The sequence below is a fragment of the Mchenga conophoros genome, linkage group LG15 (genome assembly GCF_057382185.1).
Source record: "Mchenga conophoros isolate Kocher_MC1m ecotype Shallow Benthic linkage group LG15, M_conophoros_male_GT1.1, whole genome shotgun sequence".
Taxonomy (NCBI): Eukaryota; Metazoa; Chordata; class Actinopteri; order Cichliformes; family Cichlidae; genus Mchenga; species Mchenga conophoros.
Window position 1 is genome coordinate 21,991,689 of NC_140540.1, and position 12,644 is coordinate 22,004,332.

Sequence of the window (12,644 nt, forward strand, 5' to 3'; positions counted from 1 at the left end):
ACACACAGGCTGCAAATACACGATGTCCCCACCCAGACAGTAAACCCACACTGGGAGGAAGAGAAGCTGAAAACAGCAGCGCCTTTTATTGTGATTGCCATGAAAACCTTTGCACCTAAAAAGCCAATAAGAGACAGTGGGGGGAAAAACATTAAACTGGACATTGCCTGCTGGCAGTGGGCATCCTAAAAACTGAGAGGGAACAACAACATTAAGAACCACTTTAAAAAAAAAAAAAAAGCACAGCAGAAACAAGACCAAGAACAGCAGCGCAAAAATGAAAAGAGCTCAAAACTAAGTCAGAAATTGATCTATATGGTGGGCGGGCTTTTGGACTTTGAAGATTAAGTTCAAGGAGATTTTTTTTATTTGATTTTATTGATTAGCATTCAAATATCTCAGAGATCTAATGTCAAAGACTGTGAGTGAAGAGAGGAAGTGGTGCTGAGAACAAAGCAGTGAATGTGAATACTCTCTGTCTGTCTCACAGGTAGCTGAGATATCAGGTTTAACATTTATACAGTCCTGCATGTCAAAACAGCTGATCCTTCATCAGTAGACCAGCATCCCTAATCTTTGTGTAAACAAACAAACAGCAGCCTGAAGGACCTTTTAGTTCCTGGGAAAAATGTTCCTGAGACAAGCACTCCTGGGGGCTTTGGATAGGAGACGTCTGCAGATGACTAGCCAAGACCAACCAAGCAAAGTTATGGGAAAAACATCTTCTGTTATGCTTTACGAGTGTAATCATCAATTACACTTAATCTGTTTCATGAGGACTTTGTGGATGGGATTTGATCACATGACTGACTGAAATTTGCAAAGTGTTCACAACAAAAAGCAGATTATTCTCAACTGAACCCTCCCCACTTTAAACCAGAGTACAGAGCACAATGTGACGAATTAAAACACAGAGGTAAACCAACCAAAGCTGTAAAACCTCTGGAGGAAAGTTTGTGTTAAAAATGCAAATGACAGTAAAAATGGTGCTCCGATTGGGGGAAGGTTTCAGTTTCAATCACGAAACTGAAATTTTCAATCACGACCCAACACAGTGTTAAAGTTAATCAGAGGGTCTCACCCATTCTTTGCGTCTGGAGTGAGTGGTGAAGTCATAAACTGGCACTTTGATGCTTTTTCCCTTCTTCAGCTTTCTCAGGATGTTGACCAGCAGCTCAAAGTCGAAGGCATCGGGGTGATCGAAGTTGTACTCATTTTTAGCTGCCAGCTCCTGCTCTTCTTTATTCAACACCTGAATGACAAAGAGATATAAAGAAGAAAGGAAATTCACACACTGCAAACCAACTGAGCCCTTTGGTTTCAGGTATTTCAGGTGCCTGAGATGGATTTTACCGGCCAGTTTGCATTATCTGTTTTCTTGGAAAAAAAAATCTGAGAGATGACAGATATCCAGTCACAGAGGGCTAAGCAGTACAATTTATATTTTCAGCAAGACTCTTTTCAAATCAAAAAGCTCATTACTTATTGTGGCTTAAATACAGTATGTGAAATAATAGTGTGTCTTGACTGCAGCACTAAAGCTGCTAATGAGCTAAAATGCTATTAATCACAGTACTTATTTACACTTCAGTGCTTTCAGCTGCTTTTTGTACCTTGTAGAAAGAGTCCATTGAAAGCAGAACCACCCAGGGGACATCCAGCGCCTCAATTATCTTATTGGCTACTGTAGTTTTCCCAGAGGCACTTCCTCCACACAGACCTGAAAACGATGGAGAGAGAGAATCACAACACTATTACTGATGGATAACGACAATCTGCTCGACTAGTGCAGAAACGTTAGTCTGTTATATTAGAAGCAGACAGCAAAGCTTTCACTGGATACTTTTCTTTAAGTCAAAAGTCCAACACAATTCTTTTGATAATAATTTTACTTCTCATAATTTCTTCCACCACTTCTCTGAGGTGCATGAAAAGGAATAAATGAAATACTTGGGATTAACAATGACTGCAGCATGAAAGGCACCCAGGAAAACTCATGCAGAAACATTTTATTCAACATCTTGATATCAGGGACAGCAGGAGTAAAAACGCAGGACATCCCTCTAATAAATTAGCACCTCAGTCTATTATATGAATGTCAGTCACAGTTATGCAGTTTTATCTAAAAGGCAAAAAAGTCATGTCATTCATAATTAGGGAGACTTATCTCAGACACTACTGGGTCAGTTTGACTAATGGAAAGATGTGTTTTAAAATATCCTTCAATCCTTGAAGGCCACTGACAGTAATAAATTAGGAAGTCAGAATTTCACAGTTAAAATTACTTGCTTGATTTCCCACTTGGAAAGCCTCAGCAACCCCGTGTGCCCCACAATCCAAGTTGGCGGCACTGAACACAAACAGTAATACAACTGTAACACTTTTAATCTGCAGTGCCACTGTTATGTATTTGTGACTCACTAAATAAGCCACATCCTCCTGAGAACCGAGGAAAAACATTTTTCTGTTTAACTTTCTTGGTCCACTACAGACATAATGATTGGCTGGGACTCCGAGCACTGACCGAGCTCTATCCATGAATGCGCTGTGGTGGTGTTTTTAAGAACAAAACGAGTATAAAAACATTTATGTATATTGTTAGTGATACCTGAATGGATCTACCTTGCTAAGAACCAACACAAATCCTGTTTTCTGTGCTTTTTCTGGAAAACGGTAACACACTGGAGTGACATCACTCCTGTGTTCCAACATCCAAGTTTGGAGATAAATGTTACGACGTCAGCTAAAGATAATCCTAATCCAGTACTTTTTTTAAATTGTTATGGGACAACAGACTGCAATGTTCCTGACCTTACTGGTACACTGCTTCTGTTTCCGATTCATTTTCTGTTTTCCTGGCACATAAACAGAGCGTTCTCTTTACAACTTTGGACACACCGTGCAGATTATGACCCAGGTGATCATGTCTGACAATCATCCCAATCATCTATTTATCACTGCTTTCAAGTTAAAAATCGCCAGACCGATAGATTTTTGTTGCATTTAAAAAAAAGCAGAAAATACTATTTTGTTCATTAAACAGCTGAAAACCACAGGAAAATGCACAGATTTCTATTAAGCGACTATATGAAGACTAATCATTCTTATATGTAGTCACCACAGCATTCTGACCCAGAAAAAAACCACGAGACAACAAGTGTTTATGCAATAAGTTTAACTGTACGGTTGGTATTCTCAAGCTCTTTTCAAGCCTAACATATGTTGAATGAACTGATGAGTTTGTTTGACACAGATGTCCACATGCTCCATTATTAAAACTGTTACACTTCTGTTACACATGTTATCTTTTCTCTGACTGCTCTGATTGCTATCAGCAAATGTCCCCTGACCACATTATACAGTTCTATTCAAATTATCTGTGAAACGACACCAAAACATAAATGCAAAATCAAAATGTATTCAATATCAAGAATTAACCTGACTGCAGCTGCCTTAATAACTGCTGTCACTATTTATTTAATAGCTGATTGGTTTTTTCATTAATCACTGACACATTCAGCTGTCAGATGCCGACAGGTGGTGAGATAAAAGCATAAAATCAATTATCAAAATTAGAGCTCTTACTGACCCATTACAGTGGCGTAATAATGGCTTTACGTATTTGGGTATACAAATTGGTTAATCCGAGGATCAAATGTTCAAACTAAATTATATCAAACTGTTGGAGCAAACCAAACTTAACATTCAGAGATGGATGGATTTTCCATTATCTCTCATAGGGAGAATTAATGTTATTAAAATGAACACTTTGCCTAAGTTCATTTACTTATTTCAATGTCTCCCTACAAATGTTCCTAGAAGTTTCTTCAAAGAGCTTAATAAACTTATAACTTCTTTCATATGGCAAAAGAAAAATCCAAGAGTCAAACTCTCCTCCCTACAGGCCCCATAATCAAGGGGAGGACTTAGTTTACCAAACTTTAGGAACTATTATCTTGCCTCCCAGTATCGATCAATTTGGATCTGGCTACATGCAGAGAGGAGTGAGGTTCGATGGGTTCCAATAGAACAACATGAGGTGAACCCCATACTATTAAAAGATGTTCTATTTTTAGGTACAAAAAAATGTCTATCCAAGCTCACAAACAATTTGATAATATTAACCACCTTCTGCGCCTGGCAGGAATCCCACTCACTTCTGAAAATAAATATCTCTTTTCTTAGAAGGACACCCCTATGTGGCAACCCTGATCTCTCTCATCATATTGCTGACCCAATATTGCAGGGATGGAAGGACAGAAATATTTGAACTGTTGCCGACTTATACAATAATGATACATTTATTGACTTTCAACAACTAAAGGAAAAATTCAAACTCCCAGGACAAAGTTTCTTCAAATTCCTACAAATAAGAGATTGGGTCAAAGAGAAATCCAAAGGGTTATTCCCCGAGATACCAAAAGAAACTCTTCTTGAAACGCATCTTTGCACCAAACCATGGAAGTCAATAAAAGGAATAGCATCATCTATATATGCTATTATCAATGAAAAGTTACCTGACCATAACAAAGCGTCTATAAAAAGAAAATGGGAGACAGACCTGGGCCATGTCTATGAAGAGGTAGAATGGCACCATTTATTGGAACAGGCACAGACCATGTTAATTTCTACAAATCACAGGCAAATGCAATTTAATATATTTCATAGGATATATTACACCCCTTATAGGTTACATAAAATTGATAATAATTATTCCCCCAAATGTTTGAGATGTAAGGTAACAGATGGTGATCTCCTGCACATGCTGTGGAATTGCCCAGTGAAGAGGTCTGGAGACAGGCCATTGAAATAATCTCAAGGGTAATGGGGATCCAAATTGAACTGGACCCAAAACTATGGATTCTAGGTGACACAGGTTCTATCAATGTGAATTACCATAACAAATATTTTATTTTACTTGCGAGTACTGCAGTGAAAAAATGTATTCTGCTACATTGGAAATCTGAAAATTCTTCAACATTGAGACACTAGATTAACGAGCTAGCGTCCTACTGCACAGCTGAGAAGATATTGCATGATGTAAAAGGGAAATATGGAACCTTTGAAAAAATTTGGGGGCCCTTCCTGGCAGTACTACCGTCTTTGGACCTAATAGATCATAGAGATGACGCAAATCCCCTTGGGTCTGCCTTGATTTGATCCCCGGTTAGGCCTTCCTGACTCGATTTCCTGAATGCTGCAGTTTTATCGTGGGGGATGTTGATTCCTGTGCATGAGAGTTTCTATAGATAGGTGTAAATATGGGCTGTCTGGATACACGAATGTGATGAGGTTGAGAGCCATACAGGGGTAAAGGGGTGGGGGGATGGTGGGAGGGGTTCACATGATGTGTTTTCTGTTTTCTGTTTTGCTCCCTTTTTCTCCTGAGTTCTTTTTTGTTTGTTTGTTTGTTTTTAAAATTATGTAATTATCAATGTTGTTATGTTATTATTATTATTATTATTATTATGCTTGTATTTTCTGTGTTTGGTTTTCAGATGTCTGAGGTTATCCTTGAAAGGCATAGATACAAGAGTGTGCACCTGGGAGTGCTTCTGTGGTCACAATGGCCTGCCATGTTGTGGTTATTTGTTGATACTTGCTCTGTCCCATAGTTGTGAGTTTTCTGTTTGTTTGTTTTTTGCTTTGTTTGTTTTTGTTTGTTTTCCAATTTAAAAATGAAAATAAAGCTTAGGGGGGGGAAAAACGTGTCCTTTCTGCTTCACATTTAGCCATCATCTGGATGTGAGGTTAAAAAATACTGAACGTGATGGCGATGAACAAAAATCATGCAACACGCTTTATGCTTAAGAGTGCAGAAAAATCTGTGAACGCAAACATATTTTGAGCTGAGAGACAAAAAAGAAAACATGAAACCAATGGGACAGATGTCTAAAATAAAAGTCAATCCCTGCCTCACCTCCCTCGACCTCCTGGGTTAAAGACCAAAACAGCAATCTTTCAGGAAAACAATCCTGGGAACGGGGCCAGAACACCCTGCTGGCTGGCAGGAGCGGGTGAAAAGCAGGATGAATTTGCTGTTGTGTCTTTGTTGGTGCATGTGTGTGTGTGTGTGTGCACACAGGAACAGAAATAGCCTACAGAGCTGCTTCAACGACATAAACAACTCTTGGTGACATGTTGAAATGGGTTGTTTTTTTTTTTTGCCCTGATAAGACTCATCGGGGTCGAAACTGCTGACTAGGAAACCGGTCAAAGAACACTGTGGGGCTGCTTATTTCCCGATTACAGCTCTGAAGATGTTCTAGAAATACTAGCTAATCCAAAGTATCACAAGCTCCTGCATAGACAAGAAATTCTCAGCACGTCACCCAGCAGCAAAGCCTAGCCACTGGAAAATCCTGTTAAAACAGATAAAACTGCTTTTTCTATAAGCAATAAACCCAGACTGTAGAGACAGCAGCCACCTTTGATACCTATGAGGCTTTACAATGTTTTTCTGCCATTCACTTTTGCTTCCATCCCTAAATCCATCTGTTCCTGCAACCCCAGTACTTTATATTCTCCATTGTTTCTTGGGACCAGATCAGCACAGTCCCCCTTATGTTACACAGACTGCTCCTTTAAATTGGGGGCCACGGTACAGTCGAGTGTGAAATTGTAACCAGTCATTGCGCGCCATTGACGGTAACAGATTGCCAACTAAAGATAATGTCCACCTCTCCCTCCACCTATCACCAGTCATGCCAGTCTGATGCGTTTAACCACGGTACGCTGGCTCTGCGGCTGTTAAACGTGCACAGGCACACACAGGTTTAGTGTCTCTGTCACGCTCATTTTACTGCTGCTGGGACTTGTCCCGATGCAGATATTTTACTGAGCTGATCAGCAAGATGGCAGCCTGCTGTAAATGCACACACAATGCACCCAGAGCCTCATGAAAATGTTAGATTTCAGTCTGAGAAAATGCAAAGCTGCTGCCCAAGATAACTGAAATGTCAGTTCATTTTGGTAAATAATTATTTGTTTTATCAAGTAACAAGACTAAGAACCAGCAGCCATGCAAACATCGCACTAGGGATGTATTTTGGCACAGCAGTGTTTAGACTTAAATGCCAACAAGATCTCACATATGCCTCCTTTCCACCAGCAGCGAGTGCTGAGCCAACTTTCCCTCAGTGGCTGTACAAAAAGAAAAGACGCCACATTATCGCGGGTCTGATAACCAAATACTTACACAGCATTACCTAGCATGAGTTAGGCAAATATTTCTGGGAATAAAACAAAGACTGACCAGAATCTGCTGACTGCATCTGTACAACACAGTTGCAAAAGCTTCTCCCAAATTCCAGTGACATCACTGGTTTTATTGATAGTGCGCCTGTTACAATTTTTTTTGACAACTAAAACCAGTTTTTTCTTTTGTGTGTGTGTGTGTGTGTGTGGGTGGGGGGGGGGGGCTCTACATTCAACAACAGCACCATGGTGGTCAAAAATAATAATATGATTCTGTCCCCAGGTATAATGTTCATTTTAATGCACTAGCTACAGGAAGCGGACGAAAGCACCTGAGATTTTTAATCTGGAAAAACTCAGATAGCTATATTATTGATAGACTCTGGCATTCACTTCCTCCTCATCAGAATGCCAGGAGAATGCTTGGCATAATTTTAAACAATTTAAATGAAATAAGATGTTCTCTCACCTATAACGAAGGCTTCTTTGAAGGTTGTCCCAGTGACATTATACCAAGGTGGTCTGCCAGCAGTGTAGATCGTCCTTTTACTAGTCCTCAGCAGAGGAGGCTCTGTCTTGGACTGGCTTGTAGTCCGTTTTCGTGGCGATAGCGAAGGGGTCAAAGGACAGCGGGGGACATGGTTTGAGAGGCCATCCAAGGAATCGTCACCACTTCCACTGGGGTAAAAGAAAGGAAGGTAAGCGAGCAACATTTAACCCTTTTAACAGGTTTTTAATTAACAGGTGACATTAATGGGAAACTAGGATTCACATGTAAATAAGTATATATCACGCAATGTGTCCCTTGAAGGCTACACTGGACCGGTCCCCAGGCTGTGATGGGGCAGGACTTATAAAGAGACATGACAACCATTCATATTCACACCTACATCCAATTTAGAGTCACTAATGAATCTAAATATGATCTGATATGGGTGAGATTTACGCCATGGAAAAAACTGGACAGGGGTGGGTCTGTCATATCATATCACAGCAGCAATGCAGTTATGCAGCTTCAAATAACACCAACAGAAGAGACATGTTTGGGCACCACAGGGCATTGTATTTTGAACACTCCTCTACATTTCAGGTGTGCGGCTTGACTTTCACCAAAAAACAGATTGTTTGCGTATTTTTAGGCAAGCAAAGAAACACTTGTGGGATGTTTCCAAAGTGCCGTGAGATCATTTAAAGTAATTTTTAGACTCATACTAAGGCTAAGTCCTCATGTTTGCCTGCTTTTTGAACAGTTTGTGTTTGCAGTATGCCATCAGAGATGCCTTGTTCGCTCATAGTGGACCCCCGCTGCTGCTCCAATACAGGCATTTTCATTTTTACAACATATCTGCAGGTTTATGACCACCATTGTGTCAAAAGTAGCCTTTTTCTAACCAAAAGAAGCTCAAAGATGTGAAGCTATAAATGGGTATAAAAAGGGAAAACATTTAGCTAAATATATTCAAAATATTAACTCTTGGGAACCTGCAGATACACTGTTGTCCTGCAGAGAGAGAAGAGGGTCTCTGCTCACTCCGGAGACCCTCTATGAACTCTCCTCTTCACAGGGAAGCATCTGCTGTCGGTGTGGTTGAGGGGGAGGAAGGGGGAACTTGCCGGCCCTCCCCAGGAAATCACACCGCTGCCCTGGACACAGCATGACACTGGGTGGGGAGCCACCATTCACATGAGTAAGGCTGTCATCATTTGGCTGGACTTTATGGTTTACAAGTCACTACAGTTTGAACATGCAGTCAGTTTCTCAGATCGTATTTAGAACACTAAGAAAGCAAGTGTGAAAGCTTCACCACAAAGTTTCACTTCACTAACCAGTGGATGACCACCTACTGGCTATGTCCGTTTTTTATTTATAGTCTAATGCTGTAGCTCAATGGCAGAGAAGGTAGGCCATTAAATATTAACTTGTAAGCCTGCAGAAATAGGCAATAGGTTGCTTTTTGCAGAAGCAAAACATTATGCAAATGTAACACTTTTTAGGCTGATTTATGATTTTATGGATTTCCTTTTGGGGGTTTTTCCCGCTTCTGTGCTTCATGCACATCTTTGTCCCTGTAAAGATAGACACCTAACGTAGATAACTCGCTGACCTAATGTAAATACAAACTAAATGCAACTTTGTATTTTATTTACAATCAGTGCAGCCAAGTTAAAAGAACACCTTCACAGTAACCATCAATTTTTTGAGTGGTTGATATGCGTCAAAGTATGCAAGGATCCAAGGTTTTTCATTGGTGCAGTGACATTTCAATGATTCAAAAACTCATGCATTTGTGCATAGATTTAACACCCAGCTGCACTACAGCTACACAGCCAGGTCACCAAGCTGCCAGACAGACACCTGATCCCCAGCACATCCTCAGTGCTACGTGTTATGAATAAGGGGGCGTTAGCAACAAAGCAACACTAGCTTCCGTTGTGATACCATATGGTCAGTGAACATCTAGAAACTGGTGGTAATTAACAGAAACAGACCCTGGTTAACAGTAGCCATTCCTAAAAATAAACATTTGAAATACACAATTTGAAAGTGAATATTTTTTTTGAGATGTGATGGTTAATACGGCCGAATTTAATAGGCCGCACTGAAAAGCTGCCGAATACTTTTAAATGATGAATAAACGCTTTGTAAGTTGAAAACGTTCATAAAATCGTCATTTGTCGCATTAGTCTTGCATACAGAATGAGAGGATCTGTACAGATGCTTATGGAAAGAGACGAGGGAAGAAAGTAGTGATGTAACCACAGATAAAACCTCCATAGAATATTTTACGACCGGGCCCAGGTCTCTCTGTCCTCACTTAGGTGTTTTTTCGCTAATTCTCCCATGTTCTTCATTAAGCTTTTGTTCTCTGCACCCACGACAAAACACAATGCGTGGGTTACACCGAGTGTGGCAGCTAGCTGGACTAGCTAGCTGCCAAGAGCAGTTTCCACCGCGGGGCTCGACAACACCCCCGCGTGCCACAACAGCCATATTTTATTCCTTCCTTTTTTACCTGTCTGACCTCGACATGGATCTATCCCCTTCCGTCCCTCCATCTGTCTGCGGCTCATCCGGTTTGCTGTCGCTGCTGGTTGCTGCCATGTCTGCTCAGTCAGCTCAGCTCGGCGCGGCGCGGAAACCAAACACTGGGAGCGTCGTGACGTCAGCGGGCGTAAACTAAGATTGTGTTCAAGGTAATAGAAAAAAAACCGAAACTTTTTTCCAAAATTATTTCGAGGATAGTATAAAAGAAATACTATCTCCTGGTTTAAATTTAACAACAACAAAAAACACTAATAATGTATTTAAAGACTTCTATTTATTTTAGCTACTTCTATTAAGGGTTGCCACAGTGGATCATCTCCATCGCACCCTATTCTTAGCATCCTCCTCTCATGCCAACTCGCACCCGTTAATCTCCTCTGAGGTTTTCTGTCCGGTGTATTCATTATACATCCACTGCACATGCCCAAACCATCTGACCCTTTCCTTAACTTTGTCTCCAAACTGCTCATCCTGAACTGTCCCTCTTTCTAATCTTGTCCATTGTGGTTGCCCCCAATGAAAATGTTAGTACCTTCAATCTGCTCTCTCTCTTTTTGTCAGGATCCCCATCTCCAAGCCATACATCATAGTAGGTTTCACTGCCATCTTGTAAACGTTCCCTTTCTCTCTTGCTACTATCATTCTGTCACAAATAGCCCCTGACACTTGTTTCCACCTGTCCTACCCTACCTGCACTTTCTTCTTAACCTCTCTTGTGCACTGTCCATTTCTTTACATGGTTGACCCCAGGTGCTTAAATTCATCTACCTCCCCTACTCCTGCTTCTTGAAGCTTTGCTGTTATAGCTGTCTCCATGTCATTTGGAGATGCATTCTATCTTTCTTCTACTCACTTTTCATTCCTCTTCTCTCCAGACCATACCTCTGCCTGCCTGGTCCCTGATCTCACTACAGATCACAATGTTGTCTGCAAACAGTCCACAAAGACTCCTGCCTGACCTCAACTGCCACTTATCGCACACCTCTATACTGTCTTGCTGTCTTCATAGTTTCATAAACTTTTTCCTCTGTAGTTACAACAGCTCCGCACATCATTCCTGTTCTTAATATAATTAATTTTAAAATAACTTTTAAAATAATTTTTTGGTTACCTTGTTCTTTTGTCTTAGTTCTAATGGTCAATTTTGTGATTAATTTAATTCGCTGGTTTGCCACTATGACAAAATAATGAATTGATTTGTGCTATTATTACAGTAAATTAAACATTAACTATTTTGTTTAGCTAACAGATTCTATCGTTAATGCTTACATAGTAAATAATCTTTTACGTGGTAAAAATACAGGTTTAGAACAAGAAATAATTGCTTATACAAAGATTTAAATAAATTGTTAAGTTCAAATAAAGTCTTGTCATTGTTTTGCCAAGGACTGTCATTGTAAACTGGCAGTTTAAGGCACGCTTGGAAGTCTTTGTTTTACGCTTGGAAAAAGATGCACACATGCCACTGACTGATTACAGGTAGTTTAAATTTACTTTAAAAGCATTTTGGGTGAATTTCTGTGTTTAAAACAGTTTGAAATCGTCCACATATTCCACATATTACATTAGAGTAATACTAGTTTGCACCACAAGATGCTGTGGTGAGTCAGAGTAATCTAAAATAGGCCATGAATAACTTAAAATTATTTTTAATTGGATTCAGATATGTGGAAAAGTTCTTGGGAAAACAAGGGTAAGGCTAGATATAAATATTCTAATAATTAGTGAAAGTTAAAATATGAAAAAGAAAATCCCACTTGCACTGCCAAATAGTAGTAAAAATTAGTTTTTGTTCCAGGTGGTGATTACAAAAAGACAGGTTTCTGCAAATCCAGAAAATTTACGTTTGTCCCATTGGAGCCTGAACGCAGCACTGGAGCGCTGTAGTGCTGAATTTGAGACGAATTACAAGAAAAGTCTCACAACTTAAAATAATTAGCGTATCATGCTGTGTAATGAATAAAACGCATTTCAAAAATAGAGGATTTTGCATGCTCATTAATTCAAATTCTTCTTTAGTTAGAGCCGCATTAACCTGCAGGTACAGAGAAGTATTATTTTAGAATTTTAGAAGCAAACAAATATTTTGCGAAAATGTTAATATGAAATCCTCCTGAGAACAGAGGGGGAAAGGATCTTTCAGTTTAACTTTTTAGGATTTGCGAGTTCACTACAGAGGACATGAATGAAAAGACTGGCGCCAAGACTAACTGAGATTTTATGTACAGGATATTAGTATATATGACTGTGTCCTTGTATTACTTTAGTCGTATGTTTTACTTATTTGTTTATCTATTTATTTATTTGTTCATCCATAGCTACATAATGATAATTTAGGTATAAGAGCTATTTTATTAATTGTTACCCATCTGTTTAGAGTTACGCCTAAAATGTCCTGTTT

At 39.6% G+C, this 12,644-nt stretch overlaps 1 protein-coding gene across 3 annotated transcripts in view; it reads right to left on the reverse strand.

The window, feature by feature from the left end:
• Window positions 1-10,350, reverse strand: part of LOC146558303 (uridine-cytidine kinase-like 1) — a 29,587-nt gene extending 19,237 nt beyond the window's left edge. For 2 of the 3 annotated variants that reach the window (XM_085246538.1, XM_085246539.1), the window contains exons 1-4: window positions 10,212-10,350; window positions 7,667-7,875; window positions 1,614-1,720; window positions 1,082-1,252 (exon numbers count right to left, since the gene is read on the reverse strand). In XM_085246538.1, coding sequence (XP_085102664.1) covers window positions 1,082-1,252; window positions 1,614-1,720; window positions 7,667-7,875; window positions 10,212-10,300 — 576 coding nt within the window. In that variant the 5' untranslated portion in view covers window positions 10,301-10,350. The remainder of the gene's footprint in view (window positions 1-1,081; window positions 1,253-1,613; window positions 1,721-7,666; window positions 7,876-10,211) is intronic. The other variant, XM_085246540.1, reaches the window with a different exon arrangement.
• Between the last annotated feature and the right edge of the window lie 2,294 nt (window positions 10,351-12,644).